We start from the raw sequence: 20,507 nt of genomic DNA, 5'->3' as shown, positions 1-20,507 counted from the left end.
GCCCTGCAAAGTCATTCGTTAGACGGCGTATGGCACAGGGACAGATTTGAGTTTGGGGCTTGGCGAGAGATAGCCATCCTGTGGTAGCCCATACACTCGCTCAACGGCGCCGAGGTAGACGGGCTGAGGAATTGGCAACTGACAGGCTTGTGCACGAGCACCTGGGAACAGAAGGTTCAGAACGGCATGATAAAAGCAGGCGATAAACGATTGCCCACAGACCCTTCGATGTTGGCATGCCAGAAAGATTCCTTCTGGCTAGCAGGTACGGGCGGTATGCGGTTGCGCCTTCTCCGACATCTTGCGTGCAAGGGTCGGTGGAACAGCATCGAGTTGCATGGGCAACTCTTGCAGGTGGCCCTACGCGGTGCGAATGATAAGCAACACATACGCGGGCATATGGTGGGATGCGCACGTGTGCAAGATGGTATCGCAATCCGCTCAGCTGCTTGTACTCTTTGCGACAGCCAGGCTGGGGGCAGGGGAAGGTCTTCTTTCGCTTGGCTAGCGAATCGATTGCATCTCTAGACACGGACGTCGCTTCGGGCTCTGGTCTAGGTGGGGTCTGCGTGACTGATGACAACGCTTGTTGAAAATGCGTTTTCGACCTGACCGTAATGTAATTAGCGACATGCTTGAAACAGCGAATGGCTAGTAGACGTACACTTGCAGGTGATATTGCAGACCATTGATGCTCTGATGGAATCATCAAGCCAGCCGTCGTGACATCAATCCAAAGGACCAACCTTCCAGCTCTTTATGCAGCCAATTAATCCACATCTGAAGGGACTGTTACCGCCCATGTCATCTGGATGCTCAGCCTTGTTGTGATCAGCGAGCTCTTTTGACGTCGCGTAGCAGGAGCGACTCGCGGGAGCATCTGTGGGCCAGCAGCTGGAATGACCACAAGCGTAGGCCAAGACTGCCGAGCTAAAATGTGTGTATATGTGTCACACGAGTGGTCCCGGTTCAGGCGGCTGGTTGACTTACTTGGCAGTCGCCGGCAGGTTGGATGACAATCGTGGAGGAGGCCCTTCCCGCGTGCGACGAGGAGCAATAGCCTTGCGCACCTTCTCAGCAGCGGTACGATAGTAGCTGATCGGAGCAGCCGACGCTGACGATTGACTCTCTTGGCAGGGAGATGTCGGGGAGTGAATACCAACATAAGACGGTATTACGGGTGTTTCTCCAGTCATTGCGTGATTTGCCTCATCATTGTGGTATTTAGGCGGAGAGAGCCCTTCCGGTGAACTTGATGCGGTCAAAATACCGTCACTTCCGAAGTGCATATAGTCGCCTGTATGCGGGAATAGGGCACTAGTCAACAATTCCACATTGTCGTTGTTCGATATAGTGTAGGAAGTCGATGATGTTTTCTCAGCTTGCCGTGTACCACGACTATGCGATACTTGCAGACTCCGGCTGTCACTCGCTCGATGTTCTAGCATATACGTGGTTTCCGGAGTAGCGACCGTCAGAGCAAAATCGCCATAGTCCAGCGGGTGCACAGCGCTATAACTCGATGCGGAGCCCGATATGCTAGGAGGATCGTTGGCCATAACGGAAAGTGGTGAATTATCTGACCGTAGATGCGGGGACGTCTGAGTAGTCGGCCTTGTAGGCGCAAAAGTGACCTCTGCGGCATGATGAGCCCACAGATCTTGCGGCTGGGTTGCAAATCCCGAGATGCAAGTGTTTGGGGTTGATCCTACCTCTTCTTGATGGTCCAGGCCCGTCCGGGAGGAGCTTGCTGGGGCGGTACCACGAGCAGTAGCAGCTTGCTTCCGCTGGAGCATCCTCCACCTAAGATAGCCATGTCTCAGCGCGCATACCGCGGAGAAACATAGGATCCTCAAGACCTGTTGCGGCAGCCGAGACCGCTGCGTTGAAGCTCTTGTCCGATCTGTCCCCACTTGCCTCCGACCCGTGCATAGGCTTCGAGCAATTTGGCGTCTTCATCTGAGGTCCAGTCCCCTCGTTTGAGCGCAGGGTCCAGTGCCTCCCGGTAGCGTTTAGAGCATGCATCATCCGTCCGACCAGATATGTGCCGGGCAATGACGGCCCACTTGGTCGAGTGAATTGCGTACAGCGACAGGAGAAGCTGGTCTTCCTCCGGTGTCCACGCTGACTTCTTCACTGACGGTGAGAGTGAATGTAGCCATCGCTATGAGTAGCACCTATGTTAGAGTCAGATTTCTAGGTCAGTAGGCAATCAATTCACCTTCCTACACGCCTTGTTAGTACGATCGGGGACAGACAAGGCAATGGTCTTCCAATTGTCGATTTCCCCGTGAGTTGCAACCGCCTGGATGAGAAGGCTATCTTCCTCTGCAGTCCACGGTCTCCCAACGCCTCTCTCTGGCATTAGCAGTCCAACATACAATAGACGAGGCTAATAAGCAGAAGATGATCATGCAGTGTCGGATCAAGATTCGCAGCCGCCCAATAGCCGCCCACTACACCCCAGCTTGGCTGTTACAACCATGTCTCTTCTCCAAGGCTACTCTTCAGACGAAGACGACACCTCTATATCAGCCGCAAATGACGCTTTTGGTCTCTCATCTCTGCCAACGGCCAAGAAGGCGCGGATTGATGAAGCCAGCGGTTCAGGCTCGGAGGTCACTATTAAGCCACTGGCTGCACCCGATGTTCTTGCGGAGGTATGCCCTCCAGTCATTCCATTCCACGGAGTGCTTAATCTCTATCAACCATATAGGACCCCTTGAACCAGACGTCCTTGATTACACGTCCCACCGATACTCGGATGAATGTAAACATCCCGTACAATGACATGGTCTTACCCCTACAAGGGCCCGAAAACCCATTCGGCGACCGCAATAGATTCATTAACCAGAATGCCCTCGCCGGCCATGTTGAGGAGCAAGCGATGACAGAACACGCGTTCCGACAACAGCATCTGACCCATGCGATCCTCGGCTACTCCGCAAATCCCTCTGTTGACCCGAACGCGCCAGCGATCTTGGGTTCGGTCGAGAAGGCTGAGGCGAACAACTTCTCCACGATTGGGATGCTCAAGACATCGAAAAAGGAGAAGAATGAACTGAAGCGGAAGCGGAAACAAAAGGGCGACCTCGAAATAGTGGACGGCGAGGGCGCGTACCAAGGGCCGTGGACACCATGGGAAGGTGACGAGCCCCAAGGCCTGCAGTTCGGCGAGGAGGACGTCGGCGAAGAGTCGGAAGAGGAGCCAGAAGAGCAGGTGCAGAAAAAGATCGCGAAACCCAAGCGCGGGGCGCCAGGCCTGGAGTCGTCTGTGTTCCACGGGAAGTCAATGCACGATTACCAAGGCCGGACGTACATGCACGCTCCGATCGCGGAGGCCCCACAAATACAGACAGAGGCGGGTTCGCAGGAGACGTTCATCCCGAAGGTGTGCATCCATACGTGGACTGGCCACACGCAGGGTGTCTCTGTCATCCGCCTCTTTCCCGAGACGGGCCACCTCCTTCTGAGTGGCTCGATGGACACGAAGATCAAGGTGTGCATGACACCCGTCATCTTGTCTGATGTGTGCTCACATTGCAAATAGCTATGGGACGTCTATACTCACGGCAACTGTCTCCGCACCTTCCATGGTCACATGAAAGCTGTCAAGGACGTTGCCTTCTCGAATGACGGCCGCAAGTTCTTATCGTGCGGCTACGACCGTCAAATGAAACTCTGGGACACGGAGACCGGACAATGCCTCAAACGCTTCAGCAATGGGAAGATCCCGTACGTTATCCGTTTCCATCCAGATGAGGACAAACAGCATATATTCCTCGCCGGTATGTCGGACAAGAAGATCATACAGGTATGCAATCCGTATTACGCTGTATGGCTTCATTGAATCTAATCCATTCCCTTCGATCACGTCGATGATCCGCCATCATTAGTACGACATGAACTCCGGTGAAATCACGCAGGAATACGACCAGCATCTTGGGCCCGTGAACACGATCACATTCGTGGACGAGAACCGCCGCTTCGTCACAACATCCGACGACAAAACTATCCGAGCTTGGGACTTCGATATTCCCGTGGTGATCAAGTATATCGCGGAGCCTCACATGCACTCTATGCCCGCGGTAACGGTACACCCAAATAGTGAGTCAAATCGCGCACCGGCACGTTTGACGTGCTAGCTCATTTATCGCTTGCGTGATAGAGAAGTACTTTGCCGCTCAGTCACTTGACAACCAGATACTGGTCTATAGCACCGACAACTTTAGACAGGCCCGGAATAAGCGTTTTGCGGGGCACTCAGTTGCCGGGTACGCCTGTCAGGTCGGCTTTTCACCCGACGGTAAGTGGATCAGCAGCGGCGACGGTGAAGGGAACGTCGTGTTCTGGGAATGGAAGACCGGCCGCATCAAATCCCGCCTGAAAGCCCATTCAAAGGTAGTCATCGCGCACGAGTGGCTGCCCCATGAATCTGTACGTGGATGCAACATTACCTTGGGGTGACAGGTGGCTGACGTCTGCATGTGCTCGTAGTCCAAGGTTATAACCGCGTCTTGGGATGGTCTGATCAAGCTCTGGGTGGGTTCGAATCAGTCGTTCTGTCTGTGTATGACATTGAAATCTTCATGGCAAATGATAGGATTGAGTTGCACGATTCAGTGCGCGCCATGCACGTGTTGCGCATGGTCAGAAAATCTCTCACTCGGTGCCGTATGAGCCGGGTCAGGCACAGTGCTCAGCGACTCCGTTGTAGATACTGTCGGACTGCATTGCGTGTCGTGTGTACATAATCTCATTGTATCATAGCGATTCGCAACCAGTATGCAGTTCTGACAAGTCCGCATAATACATAGCACAGCGAGGAAATGAGACCTTGGTATCTGGATCGTACTTATGGACCAAACGCCTATTGTATCATAGCGCAAGATCTGGATCTATTTTAGCCCCCGATCACTCCTGCCAAGCTGCGCACGCGTTGCTATCAGTCTACATTGCCTCTGCATTTAACCCCCTGTCGCTCCTTTCCAAGTTCTCGCTTCAACGCATCTGAAATCATGCGCGTATCCTGGTTCTCGCTGCTCTCCTTCGCTGTCCTCATCGGCATCGCCTCCGCTGCACCCGTCAGTTCATTTACATTAGCGCCTCACCTTATCTTGGCTTAGGTCAATGTCTGACAGGTTGTTGAGCCCGCTCTCGAGAGGCGGGAGACGCAGGAGAAGCGCAAGATCCTCGAAGAAGTAAGCCATTCTCTACTCTAATAGATGCCGCTCTGCCTGATACAGTTCTGCGACCAGCGTCAGGACTGGATCGGGGAAGGGGGCGGCGCCTCCTGGTAACAGTCCTGGGGAAGTCGACTGGTTGTTGGGTTGTACAGTCCTTAGGAGGCAAGTACACAGTACCTTTTACTCGAATTCGCAGCGCCGAGACTTATGAGAACCGGCACCTGCCAGTGCGCTTTCCGCCTCCAAATGATTCCCGATACCCACGGCCAGTCGTTCGCACGGCGACTCGTTGTACCGGTCACGGTTGTCGCTGACGCCGCGTTCCCTTACGGTGTTAACCTGCGATAGGGTGCCTTTTTCTTGGTCAGTGCTTTGCGTGACACAGGGGGGGGGGTTTCAATTTTGGCATATACCCCTAGATGTATTCTCTCCTTTCCAATGCGTGATTGGTCGTCGTATTGTATGTACCACGACGTGGTACGCATTCACGACGTAATTGTCTCGTACACTCCTATACTGCATGAAGACGCTCCGATTTAGACACCAACAGCACGGTGCCTGCGCCGAGTTTGCTCTATCGCATATCCTGATTGGCTTATGACACGGAGAGAAGGCGAGTACGTCTACGGGATGACTGCCGATAAGGAGCGCGTGCAGTACAATTTTCAAACCACGAATTTTAAACTCGACGCGGCGTCATACCTGACTTTGTCCACAAAAAGTTTTGACATGAATAGCAAGCGTCCTACGGCGCCGAGAGACGGATCGGAGACAGGATCAGCACGTACCTCGATACACACCGACTATTAATACAAAGTCGTCGACCTGAAACGTTCTAGCCTAGATCCGCAATTGTGTGTGTTTCCCCGGCATTGAATTGGAAACGCCATTGAGTCTGGGAACGCGCGACACCACGTTACCAGGACCGTGCGTATTGGCTATATGACTGCGCAGTACGCTTTCCAGATCGGGATCTAATCACTCCTCTCGATCGGCTCGGCGCTCGAGTTCCAGGTCCGTCGGATGTCAGGCACATCCCGCGTGCCTATAAAGCCCTCCTCCCAGCCGTCTCTTGTCACGTCTTCTTCCCCGCACTCCACTCCACCATGCGTTTGTCCTGGCTCTCTATCTTCTCCCTCTCTGTCCTCGTTGGCCTCGCATCGGCCGCACCCGTCAGTCTTCATCGCGCCCGTTCGCGTCCTGCTCCAGCTCATTCGTTCTCACGACAGGTTGCTGAACCCGCCCTTGAGCAACGGGAGGCTTACGAGCAGCGCAGCGCACCAGAAGCAGTGAGTGCTCTTCCATTCTCGCTCACCGTCTCCGTGTTTAACCCGTCTCTCCTGCGCGATTAGCGTCAAGAATGGCGTGGACCCGGTAGTTGGTGATCATTAGCTGAATATCGATGCTCCGATCTCTGTACCTCTTGGAGGTTGGTGAGCGCCGTGTCCTCTCACGCTCATGTATTGGGCTCACCTCTTACCAGTCCTCTTTCCATCTCCGGCGACTTATTTACAACGCTCTCCCCGCTAATACTCTAGGCCCTTGGCCCGCTCGGCGGCGCCCAGGAGTGGTGTCATGTCGTCGAACGCTAATCTTGGTGCCGCTTCCGTTCCTTGGTTGGTTGCACATTCGTCTCCGAAGGCAATCTTGGCGTGTACTGTACCGTTACCTTCACCTCAATGTTTCTTGTAGCTTACTTTGCTATGAACCACTCGCTCTGTGACACAGAGCGCAATCACATAAGTGTGCTTGTATGCCGACAGTGCTCCGTGTTTATTAAGGTCATGTTGCTACTCCGATGGGTGTGACTTCGAAGTTCTGGTAAGTTTATTTGAGCTATGATACATTCCACAGTAAGAGATGGCGATGGCGATGCCAACGTATATCTTTCACTGGCCACAAATCGCTTGACCCATGCGGGGACAATATACGCGCACTGTAATGACGTATACTGCAGCCGACGTTCTCGGTCAATGTGCACCATGTGCCGAGTACTTATCGCCATCCGAGATGCAGAACACGCTGTCGAATACCCTCGCCAACGCGTTTTGCATATGTTCGTCCTCGAGGTTCTTGCACCCGTTCCGTCCACCAGAGTGACACCAGCGGGCACGCCGCTCCAGCTTCCGTTTTGGTTCCTGATCAGCCGCCGCTCGATCTGTATGCGCAGACGCTGGTGTGATTTGTGACGGTCGGAAAGGGTGATCGTCGTGATCGGGACCGCCAAGCTTCAATATCCGTCTCAAGCAGGCGTACGAGCAGTGGCGGTGCGTATGTACTCCTTGTTTCGAGAGCAGACAGGTTCGGGATATGGGGTTCAATCACTCCTGTCAAAAGATCTCGTAGCCGCCACGGTGCCCGTTATGATTATTCCTTCCTTTCGAATGAACGGCATGCAATGAGAGGGAGGCGCGGGTCCGTCAGTCAAGACGCTAGCTGAGAATAAACAAAGGATGCCGTGCATTCGCTGGAGGGATTCAGGGCGTCTCCACGGGACGCCAATGGAAGCATCAGACGTGTTTCTCATGATCCTGAAATACCGCGGGTTCTCACTGTGACACCGTCCGCCCCGGCCGCGATTGAAGTGGCGGCGCCGATGTGCATTCCACTACATGATTTCCTGCCAGCGATGGCAGCCCGGAGCGATTGGCTGACAGCCCCGGACGAGAATGAAGTGCTGGATGAGGCAATCCCGCCGGCTTGTAGGACACGCTCCACTTGCCGAGCGTCGGGTCAACGGGCGGTGGCGGGGCACAACTAAGCGCTACGCATGGCGTCCGAGGAGGTGTCAGATGTGGGTTGATAGACCTGCATGGAAGGCGTGCAAGCCGAACGAGGGAAGTCAGCGTGCCGGAGACACCGCGAGCGGCGCGCGGGGACGGTGAAGGGGGGGGGGGTGGACGTGGGCGAGGGGGCCAGTGCCAGAGGAGGCGTGCGAGGGGGAAACCGAGTAGGACTCGGCGCTGCTCAGGCAGGGGCAGGGCCTGGCCTATTGGGTGCACGACTGTACCTGAGAGCAGGAACGCGCGATTTTGGGTGCAATGTGCACGCAAGAACTTTGCGTGATCAGGCGCCTCGCCCTGCGATAAACCTGGTTGCGAGCCGTGTGCCCGGTCCTACTTCTGCCGGACTTACAGCTGGTGCCTGGCGGAGTCCTCCGTCATTTTCCATCTGCGCTCTTATAGCTCCCCTCCCTGTATAGCCTTCATCACTCGTCCCCCACACCGAACCACTCAATCATACCCACCATGCGTGTGTCCTGGCTTTCCATTCTCTCCATCGCCATCCTCGCGGGCGTCGCCACTGCTGCACCCGTCAGTCCTTCATTTGGTCTCTCGGATCCATTCCACTCACATGATTGTCATTTCTCACCAGGTTGCTCAGCCCGCACTAGAGAGACGGGAACCACACGAGAACCGCGACGCGCCGCAAGCAGTAAGTGGTTCTTTGGCTTGGCAGTCTAACCCCCACCTCATCTCTGTATTTAGCGTCAAGAATGGTACGGCCCCGGTGACTGGTAATAATGCCAGATAAATTTAGTTCTTGCTCTGGGCTGCATACAATGGACACGTTCGTCGCGTTTCCCCTTGTTTTTGCAACTTGCGCTGAACTATTCCTACAGTCTCATCTGCCGCTGTCTCGGGACGTACTTTGTCTCGCTCACCCTCATTACTTCGCGCCTACCTTGGTCGTGGTAAACGGTGGTGGTGTTGCTGGCTTCCGCCAAAAATCCCGCCGCGTCCATTCGTTACTTGAATTATTCATATCGCTGTTGATCTTTGGCTTGTACTGTTAGCTGTAGTGTATCTTCTTGGCAATTTCATCCATCTCGTCGTTGCAATTAATCTGAATACTCGTGACCGACCTGTCTGTGGGTTTATGATCGGTTAAGCTGAACGGCAAATTTGAAACAGGTGGAATATCTATATCGCAAATACTATCACTTGGCAAAAGTAAACACAGTCGTTCTCAGTTTTCAAGCGCATAGAGATGGGTCAGACAGTGTAAGCTACAATCTCTCGTCCGATTACTTCGCGGTGACGATGACGGCCCAGGTTGTAAGCGCCTAAGTATTATGACGAATGCACGTGAAAAGCGCCCAACGGGCGCTTTCAGGCACGCGTAGTCCTTGCACCGCGCGGTCAGCTCACCACTATACGCATCCCAGTATCCTATTTTCTGAGGCTGAAACCAGGTTGTAACATCACATTCGGTCTACCCTGTAACAAAATGGCGTCCGCCCAAATTCAAGTGTTGCTGGAGGAGCCCAAGCAGGCTGATTCAGAGAAACGCACACTGGAGTTCCTCAACGCGAGGTACAGGTCGCTGCAGGACTTTGCTGACCAGGCCGAGCTCGCACGCACCGCAGAAGAAGCCCAGCGCCACAGCGAGGACTTGCGAAGTCAAGTGCGTAGGACCCGCAGATCCGCGTCCTTGCTCTCACTCCGATGTCGCAGCTCAGCTCGCTCAGTCCCGGCAAGCACTGGACGTACTTGTTGCGCAGACCCGCGAGGACGCGGCCGCGCACCTACACACGGCGCAGGAATTGTCCCTGCTGAGGCACTCGCTGTCAGATGAGCTTGCGTACTTCTCGGAGCAGCTGCTGTCGTCACTGGCCGTGTCTGACGGCAAAGTGACGCTGCTTGAGGACCTCGAGGCCTTGCACCGCAACGTGAAGGAGCTGGAAAGCGTCAAGAGTTACGTTCAAGTCATTCAGCATGCACTGAAGCTGAGGTGATGCGTCGTGGTTCTCTGCGAGTTTGCGCTGTCTCACACTTGACGACAGCGAGGCTGCCGTCGCGCAGGTCCGGGCCTCCGCCTCACTCTCCTCTGTCAGTGAATACGAAACACTGCAGCGATTTGTGGCGGCAGTACGGAATGCGTGCGTCAAGGTTGAGGATGTCGCCGGCCAGCAGCAGTTGCATATACTTCATTTCCTTGAGCACATCAGGGACAAGACTTGGCAGGATATCAAAGCTGTCTTGGCCGCGTGAGTGTGTTACTACTCTACTGCGGCGATACCTGACCGGCACGGGTAATTGCAGGACGCTACTGGCTGCCGCAGAGAAATTACACTGGCCCACGCCCGTGGACTACCTTGCGGCTTCACCAGCGGACAGGGTTGCCTTCGAATCCGCGTTCCTTAATTTACTCAAGATGCAGACAATGTGCGTTGCTTCTGCCGGTTGGCACACTGTACCTGATTGCTGTATAGCGGCAAGAAGCTCCATGCTGGGGTCAAGGGCAAGGGTGTCGAGAAAGAGGGGTTGTACCCTGTTCAGGCGTTAGTGCAGCCCGTTTCCTTGCGGTTCAAGTATCATTTCGAGGGGACCAGACAGACGAACAGGCTGGATAAGGTCGGTGGATTCTCTTTGATATCGTGCCGAACACGTCCTCCAACTCTGCGTGACAGCCTGAGTGGTATTTCACGCATATACTCAATGTCTCGCATGAACATCGGCGATTCATGGAAGGTGTGGTGCAGGCGCTGTTGTCCGGCACTGAATACAAACAGATGAACGCCTGGGTATGTGTCAACAGTCTTGTTCATGTGCTGTGAGGTGTTCTAACGCACGTTGGTTAGCGAGAGTTCACTTTATTGCTTCTCCCTTTGCTGGAACGCAAACTCAAGCGGACCGTTCCGTCATTGCTTTCACATCCCCCGGTACTCGCACACACCATCTACGAATCACTGGCTTTTGACAGCGCTCTCCGGGAGGACAACTTCGATATCAACGGCACGTCGGCCGAGAGGGATGCCGCTGATGGCGAAAGCAAACCTAACGGATGGGAAGGCATCAGCGATGTTATTCTGGGACGGAAGGAGTGGTTTGAGACATGGCTGGAAGGCGAGCGGGAGTGTGAGTGCGCGGCTGTCACCTCGCGGATTGTGCGGAACTTTCGCTGACGTTCAATCTTCCAGTCGCGATTGACCAATACATGAATATCATAAGTGCACCTGACGCCTGGCTCATTGCTAATGACTATGGCGCCGACGAGGACGATGTGGTCAGCGACCCTGAGTTAAAGCCGACAAATTCGGCCAGGAGGGTCAAGGCGTTGGTCGAGCAGGTCACCGGTTCGTACATGGTCCGGCTTTGCGCAAGTTTGTTTCCTCACCGTCATCTCACGCCTGTCAATAGACCGCTATTCCCCTCTTCCCCAATTTGCTCACCGCACTCGATTCCTCATCTCCGTACAGCTTCCGATTCTCGAATCGTACCATGCGCGGATATCATCATCTCTGGACGCGTTTGAGACGCTCTCTTCCTCTTTCATGCGCGCGGTGCCTGGCGCGCTCGGCGCCGTGACCGATAGCGCAGGGCGCTCCGCGGATCCAAAGCATATGACGAGTGGGGTTGAGGGCGTCCAGCGGCTCGTGAAGGCGTTGGTTAGCGCGAAGTTCATTGCAGCCGCATGCGAGGCATGGGGCGAGGAACTGGTGCGTCTCCGCAACTTGGCGTGTGCCACCTGCTCGGGCTGACAGTCGATGTTCCTCCCGTGAACTTTCCAGTTTTTCTTGGAACTGTGGGCCGAGATCAATCGGCGCGCGTCGCTGCGGTCGCGAGCGCAAGCGGCTGCTGCATTGCCGGATCCGAAAGGGGGTGAGGATGCTCCGGAAGGCACGATCTTCGAGGAGCTCGTTACACAGTACGGCACACTGGCCGAGCGTGCCGAAGACATGACGGTGCAGTCTGTCTGCAGCGAGATTGAGGCCGGACTCAGGGCCCACTTTTCTGGTAGTTCCTCGACGTAAGTCTTACCTTTGATGGCCGCTGTGCCGCGACTGAGTCTTGCTCCCCGTCGCTCTATAGGCAAGTCACGCCCAACCTGGATGCTTCCAGCCGGGATGACATCTCGCTGGCGGCATCGTTGTTGGGGCCGGTTGCTCTTTTGTCTTCGCAATTGACGTTTTTGCAATCGAGCCTCCCGCGTGCTATGGTCACGACTCTATACCGCCGTATGGCTACCCGCTTGTCGGCGCATATTCTATCGCGGCAATTCCAGTATCGCGGGCGGGGGCGTCTCAGCCCGCAGGACGGCAAGGCCATACTCGCTGAGACCGAACTGTGGGTGGAGACCTGCCAGGTCGCATTGGCTGGCAGCGAGCGACCTAGGGTCGAAGCCCCCTGGAGACGTTTACTGCAAGCCAGTCGCCTGGTGGGTGTGGACGGCAACAAATGGCAACGGGTGGTCGATAGCACGTTTGGCGTTACAGAGGATTCCGATTGGGAAGCCGTCATGCTGGATACGGTTGGCTGTGCCGAGCTTGATAGAGACGAGGTAGGACAGATTTTGAGAACCCGATGGGATTGTGATCGGTGAGATCCACGTTGACTTGCAAGCCGAGAGATGTCAGTATATTTCTATATGCAACCGAGTAACGTCCCTCTAGGTTCGATACAAATGGACATTACGAATACAGGGTATGATTACAGAATTGCGCAGCATCAGAACAAAAGCAAGACGAAAACACGAACGACAGACTAGATTTTGTACACGACACCCCCACTGAGCATTAGCTCTTCAGCTTCTCCCATGACTTCACAAGCTATGGTCGCTTCGGCTGTACCAAACAGCTGTTCGGTGGGAAGACCTTGGTTGATCAGTTCCAGAAGATCGGTAAACATGAACTGTTCGCCGTCTTGCAATGTCGTAGCGAAGAGGTTGGCAAGCCGCGTGCGGAATAATTTGAGTCTGCCAAAGATGTGGTCAAAACAATTTCATGCGACTGTGCAACTGGGTGCGTACCGCTCCGGTCGTATGCGTCCATCCTCTGTTATTCCTGCAGGCGCTGGTTCTTGCATCTGAATATCCTGACTGTCTTCTCCCCAGACGGGGTCCGCGTTCTGATGATCAGGAACCGCTTTTTCTTTGCCCTTCGCTTGCTGTGGCTCCTCCATTCGGCTGGGGGACTGAGGACCTGTCTCCTCATCTTCTTCGTCATCATCCTCGTCACCTGAAGACTCCTCGCTGTCATTGCTGCCTCTTCGGGCAGATTTGCCGTTGTTCAGTCGACGCTTCGTACGTCGCTTGCGCTTCAGCACTTCCCTGTATAGCGCAAATCGCAGGAGCTCTTCAGCAACCATCGCGTCCTGCTCCATCACTTTCGGCGATAGGCGTGCCTTGGCTTGTGCTGTGGCTAGACGAATGAGAGTTTCCAACGTACGTGCAGTCAGCGGCGACGTCTATATCCGCGAATCGCACATGAGTACCTCTGTCATACTCAACGAATGCGCGCGCGACGTACCCTCTTCTTGTTGCCCTCCGGGTCTTCTGACCGGAGATTAGCATATACGGTGACAATCCAATTTGCAGCGCCCTGCGTCAGCACAGGCGCAGGCTTGTTCTTCGCGTATTGAATGTACTTCTTGACGAATGCAATGCTCAGCACCTCATTTTTCTTCTTCGCCGCCCGCGTGCGTCTGGTGGACATCCCAGGTTCCTGCCCGATGCCAATATGCAGGAGCGGGTCGTACTTTTCAAAGGGACTGGGCTCTCCTTCGTCTGCCTCCGGCTGCGCGGCACCTGGTCCTTCGATGGTGAGGTTCTGCCCTAGGCTATCCGCGACTGGCGTCCCCTCTTCGACGCCTGGTGGAAGGTAGCGATGCATGCGCAAGACGTGATCTGCGATGAGACGGTCGCGGTTTTCATCAACGTCATCTGTTACAACAAAGAGCAGATCAAAACGAGAGAGGAGGGAATCTGGAAGTGCGATATTTTTGTGAGGGTCTTTGTGCACGTCGTACTAGCATAAGTATGAGCAATTGAAAACAACTCATTGAGCGTGGCTCGTCCTCACCTGGCCATAGATCGGATTTGCAGCAGCGACTACACTACAACGGGCGTTCAGCGTCGTATGGATACCTGCTTTGGCGATGGTGACAGTCTGCTGCTCCATGACTTCGTGGATTGCGACCCTATCAATGTCCGACATCTTGTCAAACTCATCGATACAAACCACGCCGCGATCTGCGAGCACCATTGCACCCGCCTCCAGTCTTCGCTCGCCAGTATCCTTGTCTGTCGTGACCGCCGCCGTCAAACCGACGCCTGAGCTACCACGCCCAGTCGTAGCAATGGCTAGTGGTGCGGTGCCAAGTACGAAGCGCAGGATCTGTGATTTGGCAGTAGATGGGTCGCCTACCATGAGCAGGTTGATGTCGCCTCGAATGTGGGTGCCATTGGGCAAATTCTTCTCCGCGCCGCCTAGAAGAAGCAACAGAAGAGCTTGTTTGATCTGACGGTGGCCAAAAATGGAGGGTGCGAGGGACTGTGAGAGGAGCTGTGTAATGTCGGAACGTTTTGAGAGCTGGTTGATCATGCGTATATCAGAGTCTGTTAGTTGTGTTTGTGCGATACCGCCGCCAATTTTCGAAGAGAGAAGATTGATGTTGTTGGCGAGGATCAGCGACCTATGAATGCAATGAGATCATATTTTGTAAGTGTGCATGTGAAGGCGTACTTGAACGCGCCTCCAGCACCACCTCCGACACTGCGGTATACACCGACCAGTTGGATACGGTCACCCGGTTTGCACTTGTCGACGAGGTCATCATCCAGGATAACATCTGTACTCCGTGGTAGCTGTCCTGCGGGGGCACGTTCCGGCATCTCCTGTATACTAATTCGTTGATGGTCGCGGAAGACACAGTGGCCGAACTCCGTCTGCAGCGGGTGGCCCTCGTCGTCCTGCTGTGGCGTCACGGACGAGGTCGGTGGGAGATTCGACGTTGACGACGTCGCATCGCGGTACTCCCGCGCATGAAAGAGGCGCGTCTCGGGGCAGTAGTGCACCGACTTGAGCATCTTCGGGCGCACGAGCGAGCAGCGGGTGACGATGCCCTCGAGCGAAATCATCTTGCCGAGCTGTGCCGCGCGTAGCGTGCGCGGGCTGACATGGTGGTCGCCAAACGAGCCGCTGAGCCCGACGCGGTATTCGCGGCCGGAAACGTCGTGCTTGTCGGTGTCGTGCACGCGCTGGACGATGTTCGCGAGTGCCTCGTCAAACGCGGGGAGGAAGTCGACGGGTCGCTTGAGCAGCCCGTCCGCAAACTCACGCTTGTAGTCGCGCAGGTCGTCGATATTGACGACGAGCCGCCGCTGGTCCTGCCTCAGCATGCGTGCGATGTCGTCCCCGTAGTTGTAGAGCTCCGTGTTGGCGTCGAGGAACTCCTCGAAGACACGCGTGCGATCACGCATGAGGGCATCATCTGGGACCGGCTCGTCAAGAAGTGACATCGTGATGAAGGGGGCGAGAGACAGGGTGTGCAGAGGCGTTGTATGAAAGAGAGCGACGAGACGCGACGTAGGATTATGAAACGCGAAAAGACCTGCCATAAAGCACAAATAGGCGCTCTATGTAGAGCCAGCAAGCGCAGCGGCAAGACTTCTACGATTTTCAGCGCAATAAGAACAAGCAAGGATGTCATTCATAGCTTGATATTCTCGTCAACCCATCGCATGACCTCTGTCCAGTCCTTTACCCTAGCCGGGAACTGACCCTGCGGAATGTCTACCTCGTCCCGCTTCAAGAACCCATCTCCGCCCTCCTTCTTCACCCGCTCATCATAGCTCATCTCATCTTTAACATTCTTGTACACCGCCTTGTGCTTGTTCCATTGATATTCGCCAAAAAGGAGGATAGGCTGTGGTGGGTCCGCGTGCGCGCACTTAAGCGCGTTCTCAAGCGAGTCGTCGATCATGAGCACCGCGCCGAGTTTCTTGCAGACCTGTGATGAGTGATAAGTACACGCACATACAGCAACTGCGAGGTGCGTACGTCCGCCTTGGACAATTTGGTCACCATAGCCTTTTCGTCAGCGAGTGTCTCCTGCGACATCCCGGTGCAGATAATCTCCTCGAAAATTCCGGTGAAATATTTGTCTATCCACTCTTCCGTACGAGGGAGTTCCTGCTGTTGTCTAGCGGTTACCACCACGAGCCGGAAGCCCCGTTCTTTCAAAACCTTTACGCCCTCGAGTGCCCCCGGGACGGGGGGTGCTTCATAGAGTCTAGGTGTCTTGTAGAATTCTTCTACCTTTCTGAAGGTCTCGTCTGGCGTCCCCCAATATGGATTCTGAACGAAGAGTCGGCGCGAGTGGTAAAGAATAGGCCCGACTGACGCACTCTCCAATAGTAATAATCTACCGCGACGTCAACGTCCACCCATGGGCAGAAACAGGGGCAACCACGTACAGTAGAAGTCATCCAGCGTCATGTTAGTTCCATAGGCTGCGTTGTGCCCTTGAAATCGACAGGGTATCAGCAACCGGTATTGGCGTAAGGGTGACCCTTGCGCCTTTACACACATTCTGCGACGACACGGTTGCTCTGGCTCAGCACATCATCGAGGTCAACGCAAATGAGGGGCCTGTCGCTGGGTATGGACGTTTGTGAAAAGGCCGAACCAGCTAGTTTAGAATCCTCATGGGCTGGCTTGAGTGCAGGATCGGTGGATGCGGCGGACATGCTGTTGGATGATTGCTCAGGGGACGTCAGTGTGGTCGATGCAGCTCAGAGGAGCTGGCGAGATCTCTGGCCGTGGGGAGTTGGTGGCAACAAATGTAGAGGACGGCGACATTCCCGGAATGGTGGTTTGAGAGAGCAATATTTGCATGACTCCACGATCGATGTGCAATCGATCGTATAAGCCACGACTGTAATACTTATACCAGTACATAACAAGACTGGGGGTGTGTCATACATAAATTAACAAAGCTTCCCACTGTGACCATTTCGGACGCATAAATGTGGTCATCGTCATTAGACTCTCCTCGCGCGCTTATCCGTGCCGACCATGCGAAATCACAAGCCTCCACCACGCGCGTCTACCAGCACCCACAACTCGATCGTGTACGAATACCAATCTCGAACGCCTCCTCGTTCCTGAGTGCCCTTCGCCGCGACCGCCTCCTCCTGACATGGCTGCTCACTCAGTCCTCAGGCCGAGCCGAGCGCATATCCGACAACTGGCCCGCTTGTACGGTTCACATCGACCCCTCATCCAGCGGCTTCTCGTGCTTGGGTTCATTGCGCATGTCCTCTCGTCAACGTACCACTCTTTCACAGCCAAGTCATCCAACTCGCGACATTCAAAGTCAAGCAAGGGAAAAGAGAAGGCAGCCGAGCAAAGCAGTGAGCGTAAGCAGAGAGTCGCCGTGAGTGGCAGGTCCTATAGGACGGCTTGCACTTGGTCGTCTTCCAACTATCGCATTGAGCAGTGCGTCTTAGATAGATGCCGTGTTCTATCAACGGCTCTCAAACATACTGAGAATTGTTATACCGACCTTGCGCTCCAAGGAGGCTCTGCTACTTGTGATGCATTCTAGCCTCCTCATATTCCGGACGGTGATCTCCCTCTATGTGGCAGCATTAGACGGGAGGTGAGCACCCGGTCACTCTGCTTCTTTGCGTACCCTTCATTACTGGTGACGGTAGGATTGTCGCTTCACTCGTTCGCGCACAGCCAGTGCCTTTCTTGCTGAATATCTTGCGATGGCTACTTGTTGCAATCCCCGCTACGTGGACAAATAGCTGGCTCAGCTACGTGCAGAACAAGCTTGCGCTCGCGTATCGGACGCGCCTCACAGAAGAAGTCATGAAGCAGTATCTAGGTGACGAGAAAGATGGACAGGACGCAAAGGTGTTCTACAAGATGTGTGAGTTGTGGACAGGACATCGTTATGAGGTTCGCTTGCCAATAGCCTAACCGGTTCCTCTCCGTAGCGAATCTCGATGACAGAATAAAGAATCCAGACCAGTTGCGTCCTTGCGTCCCGTCTTATCGGCCGATTGCTTCTGGCACTCATCCGCATTACGCAGGATGATCACTCACGACATCCAACGTTTCTCCGTACACCTCGCCGCAATATACGCTAATGTTGCGAAGCCCATCCTCGACATGATACTGTACAACTACCAGCTATCCCAGAATGTCGGTGCCGAGGGCCTCGTCCTCCTCACCGTCGCTATCCAAGCATCTGCCGCCCTGTGTGCGTCGCATCCCTCCGCGCCCCTTTCTCCACCACTTACAAGCATATGATCTGGACATGCAGTGCGAGCCGTCACCCCGCCCTTCGGCCTCTACACTGCGCTTTCCGCACAGCTCTCGGGCAATTTGCGGCACACGCACTCACGGCTCGCCGAGTTCGCGGAGGAGATCGCCTTCCTTGGCGGCGAGGATACGGAGAAGATGCTCGTCGAGCGTGAATATGCGGGCCTCGTGCAGCACGAGGCGAAGGTCCTTCGCAAGGCGTGGTGGCACGGATGTGCCGAGGAGGGCATCATCAAGTGGCTGTGGGGCAGCTTTGGAGTGTGTGCCGTTTCTTACCCGTTTGCGCGAGGAGCACGCTGACGAGCGGATGGGCAGCTATGTATATGCGCGATCCCGGTGTTCTTCAAGATCCCTGGGGTGCAGGGGATTGACTTGGGCAGTCGAACAGAAGGTCTCACAGGCTCCTCTGCTATTTGTACTCATGTGATGCTAACCTGCCGTAAAAGGCTTCGTCACGAATAGACGACTTCTGCTCTCAGCCTCCGGTCAGTATGGAATTGAAGACAGGAAACCTGTGATTCTGACTCTAATAATGCCAGATGCACTCGGCCGCGTGATGTATTCTTACAAGGAGCTCGCGGAGCTCGCAGGGTATACCGCGCGGGTAGCAGAGCTACTCGAAACTATGGGCGACGTGCGCAAAGGTAAGTTTGATAAGGCCTTGGTAAGCAGCGCGCAGACAGACGAGCACGCAAGAAGTCAGTGTCTCTCTATTATTGCAGCTATCGGTACTGATTTCCGTTCATGGACTGCAGTCCTGAAGGGCCGGGGAGTCATCATCGAGTCCGAAGAGATCGAGTTCAAGGACGTGCCGATCGTTACTCCTAATGGTGACATACTTGTCCGTAGTCTGAGCTTCTATGTCAAACCTGGGGTACGTGAATCACGCTCTCCGTGCGCGAAGACATAATCCGACGTAAAATAGCAACATCTCTTGATCGTGGGTCCTAATGGTATTTGCAGGTTCACCATCCACACTTCACAGCGCTCAAATACATTTTTTGACTAGGTTGCGGCAAGTCGTCACTGTTCCGTATCCTGGGCGGCCTATGGCCGGTGTATGGTGAGGTCTTTGTGAACGTTGCGAATTCAATACTGACTATGTCCAGGCGGAACCGTCCGCAAGCCACCGGCATCGCAGTTCATCCTCATACCACAGCGACCCTACCTCTCTCTTGGGACACTTCGGGACCAGATCATCTATCCTCACGGGCCTGAAGATATGCAAGCGCGTATGTATATTTTATGCTCCTGATTCGACGCAGATACTGACATCTGTTCTGTAGGAGGTATCATCGACGATGACCTTCTCAGCATCTTGGCGAGGGTGCAGATGGACAGCGTGGTCCAGCGTGAAGGTGGCTGGGACGTGATGCGTGATTGGCGTGAGGCATTGAGCGGCGGTGACCAGCAGAAGATTGCGTGGGCGCGGCTGTTTTACCATAGACCCAAGGTGAGACTGCCAACGGACGATGCATTACTCTGTCCTGACGGTCGCGTCAATGTGTAGTATGCCGTCCTGGATGAAGCTACATCGCTCGTGCCGCCAGATATGGAGGGCATGATGATGGAATACGCCGCTCGGCTAGGCATCACGCTGTTAACTGTGTCACACCGACCTTCACTGTGGAAATACCACGCGATGATCTTACAGTACGATGGGCAGGGCGGATATGTGTTGTGCGTCTCCTCCCAGTCTGCATGTTTGTCCTGTTTAACCCGCATTCTTTACAGCACCAAGCTGGATGCCGAGAAGCGCCTTGCTCTGCAGCAAGAGAAGGAAGCTCTAGAGGCGAAATTGCTAGAGGTGTACGTCCCCGTTCTGATGCATCCGAACTGCGAGCCTGATGGATTAGTGCGTAGACCCAAGATGAAAGCGCGGCTAGCAGAGCTTCAGGCGTTGCAGAAGGGTGGAGTTTGAGTTGGACATTATTACCCCCAGCTGGGGAGGAGGATCGCCCTGTGAGCGATAGCCTACCGATGTTACTCCTTGTACGTTCTAGTACTTATTTTGATATCTGAGTCCGACATAAGCCGACGGAATGTGAGTGGATGCGGCTCTATTGCCGTGGGCCTACGTATGGTGCCGCTGTGAAATCGACGTCGTGCGCGGATCCGGAACAGGAGGGACTGGCAGAGTCAGCTGGAAGACACGACCGGGGAATTTATGGCTCCTGATTGGCTGTGGCTCATGAATGACGGTGATAGATCGGGATCGGGTTGAGCGGAATTGATGAGATAACCGAATTTGTCAAGAGTCCGAT

At 54.6% G+C, this 20,507-nt stretch overlaps 7 protein-coding genes across 7 annotated transcripts; 4 read left to right on the top strand and 3 right to left on the bottom strand.

The window, feature by feature from the left end:
- Positions 1–18: 18 nt before the first annotated feature.
- Positions 19–2,365, bottom strand: POSPLADRAFT_1051929 (hypothetical protein; the record flags this gene model as incomplete). Its single annotated transcript, XM_024480220.1, has 8 exons — positions 19–161; positions 270–360; positions 416–608; positions 665–696; positions 747–930; positions 991–1,803; positions 1,860–2,164; positions 2,222–2,365. 8 exons carry the CDS (start codon positions 2,363–2,365, stop codon positions 19–21), a joined length of 1,905 nt encoding a protein of 634 aa, XP_024344602.1.
- A 118-nt stretch (positions 2,366–2,483) lies between these two features.
- Positions 2,484–5,673, top strand: POSPLADRAFT_1072557 (hypothetical protein; the record flags this gene model as incomplete). Its single annotated transcript, XM_024482521.1, has 10 exons — positions 2,484–2,660; positions 2,717–3,499; positions 3,551–3,814; positions 3,897–4,107; positions 4,169–4,437; positions 4,498–4,542; positions 4,908–5,084; positions 5,142–5,201; positions 5,259–5,348; positions 5,415–5,673. The coding sequence occupies 9 exons, from the start codon at positions 2,484–2,486 to the stop codon at positions 5,298–5,300; spliced, it is 2,028 nt and encodes a 675-aa protein (XP_024344601.1). The 3' UTR covers positions 5,301–5,348; positions 5,415–5,673.
- Positions 5,674–6,292: 619 nt separating this feature from the next.
- On the top strand, positions 6,293–7,128 carry POSPLADRAFT_1127199 (hypothetical protein; the record flags this gene model as incomplete). The annotated part of the gene is made up of 5 exons (XM_024483596.1): positions 6,293–6,358; positions 6,416–6,479; positions 6,879–6,929; positions 6,968–7,007; positions 7,041–7,128. 5 exons carry the CDS (start codon positions 6,293–6,295, stop codon positions 7,126–7,128), a joined length of 309 nt encoding a protein of 102 aa, XP_024344600.1.
- A 2,288-nt stretch (positions 7,129–9,416) lies between these two features.
- On the top strand, positions 9,417–12,512 carry POSPLADRAFT_1042997 (hypothetical protein; the record flags this gene model as incomplete). The annotated part of the gene is made up of 11 exons (XM_024478207.1): positions 9,417–9,546; positions 9,611–9,920; positions 10,024–10,176; positions 10,232–10,354; positions 10,402–10,543; positions 10,600–10,713; positions 10,771–11,047; positions 11,110–11,265; positions 11,330–11,628; positions 11,701–11,939; positions 12,032–12,512. The coding sequence occupies 11 exons, from the start codon at positions 9,417–9,419 to the stop codon at positions 12,510–12,512; spliced, it is 2,424 nt and encodes an 807-aa protein (XP_024344599.1).
- Positions 12,513–12,617: 105 nt separating this feature from the next.
- POSPLADRAFT_1165294 (hypothetical protein) lies at positions 12,618–15,428 on the bottom strand (the record flags this gene model as incomplete). The annotated part of the gene is made up of 5 exons (XM_024487875.1): positions 12,618–12,884; positions 12,939–13,375; positions 13,438–13,935; positions 13,990–14,602; positions 14,653–15,428. The coding sequence occupies 5 exons, from the start codon at positions 15,426–15,428 to the stop codon at positions 12,674–12,676; spliced, it is 2,535 nt and encodes an 844-aa protein (XP_024344598.1). The 3' UTR covers positions 12,618–12,673.
- Positions 15,429–15,619: 191 nt separating this feature from the next.
- Positions 15,620–16,658, bottom strand: POSPLADRAFT_1129884 (hypothetical protein; the record flags this gene model as incomplete). The annotated part of the gene is made up of 5 exons (XM_024483894.1): positions 15,620–15,919; positions 15,970–16,266; positions 16,317–16,333; positions 16,386–16,433; positions 16,499–16,658. The coding sequence occupies 5 exons, from the start codon at positions 16,656–16,658 to the stop codon at positions 15,620–15,622; spliced, it is 822 nt and encodes a 273-aa protein (XP_024344597.1).
- Positions 16,659–17,087: 429 nt separating this feature from the next.
- Positions 17,088–20,276, top strand: POSPLADRAFT_1165292 (hypothetical protein). The gene is made up of 17 exons (XM_024487874.1): positions 17,088–17,347; positions 17,421–17,572; positions 17,628–17,848; positions 17,916–17,949; positions 18,012–18,181; positions 18,245–18,501; positions 18,559–18,634; positions 18,690–18,728; positions 18,783–18,941; positions 18,999–19,117; positions 19,169–19,196; positions 19,253–19,306; positions 19,353–19,475; positions 19,530–19,696; positions 19,754–19,923; positions 19,978–20,052; positions 20,107–20,276. The coding sequence occupies exons 1-17, from the start codon at positions 17,111–17,113 to the stop codon at positions 20,162–20,164; spliced, it is 2,139 nt and encodes a 712-aa protein (XP_024344596.1). The 5' UTR covers positions 17,088–17,110; the 3' UTR covers positions 20,165–20,276.
- The last annotated feature ends 231 nt before the right edge of the window (positions 20,277–20,507 follow it).

This window comes from Postia placenta (assembly GCF_002117355.1).
Source record: "Postia placenta MAD-698-R-SB12 unplaced genomic scaffold POSPLAscaffold_1, whole genome shotgun sequence".
Taxonomy (NCBI): Eukaryota; Fungi; Basidiomycota; class Agaricomycetes; order Polyporales; family Adustoporiaceae; genus Rhodonia; species Rhodonia placenta.
This window is presented reverse-complemented; position numbering and strand designations above follow the sequence as displayed.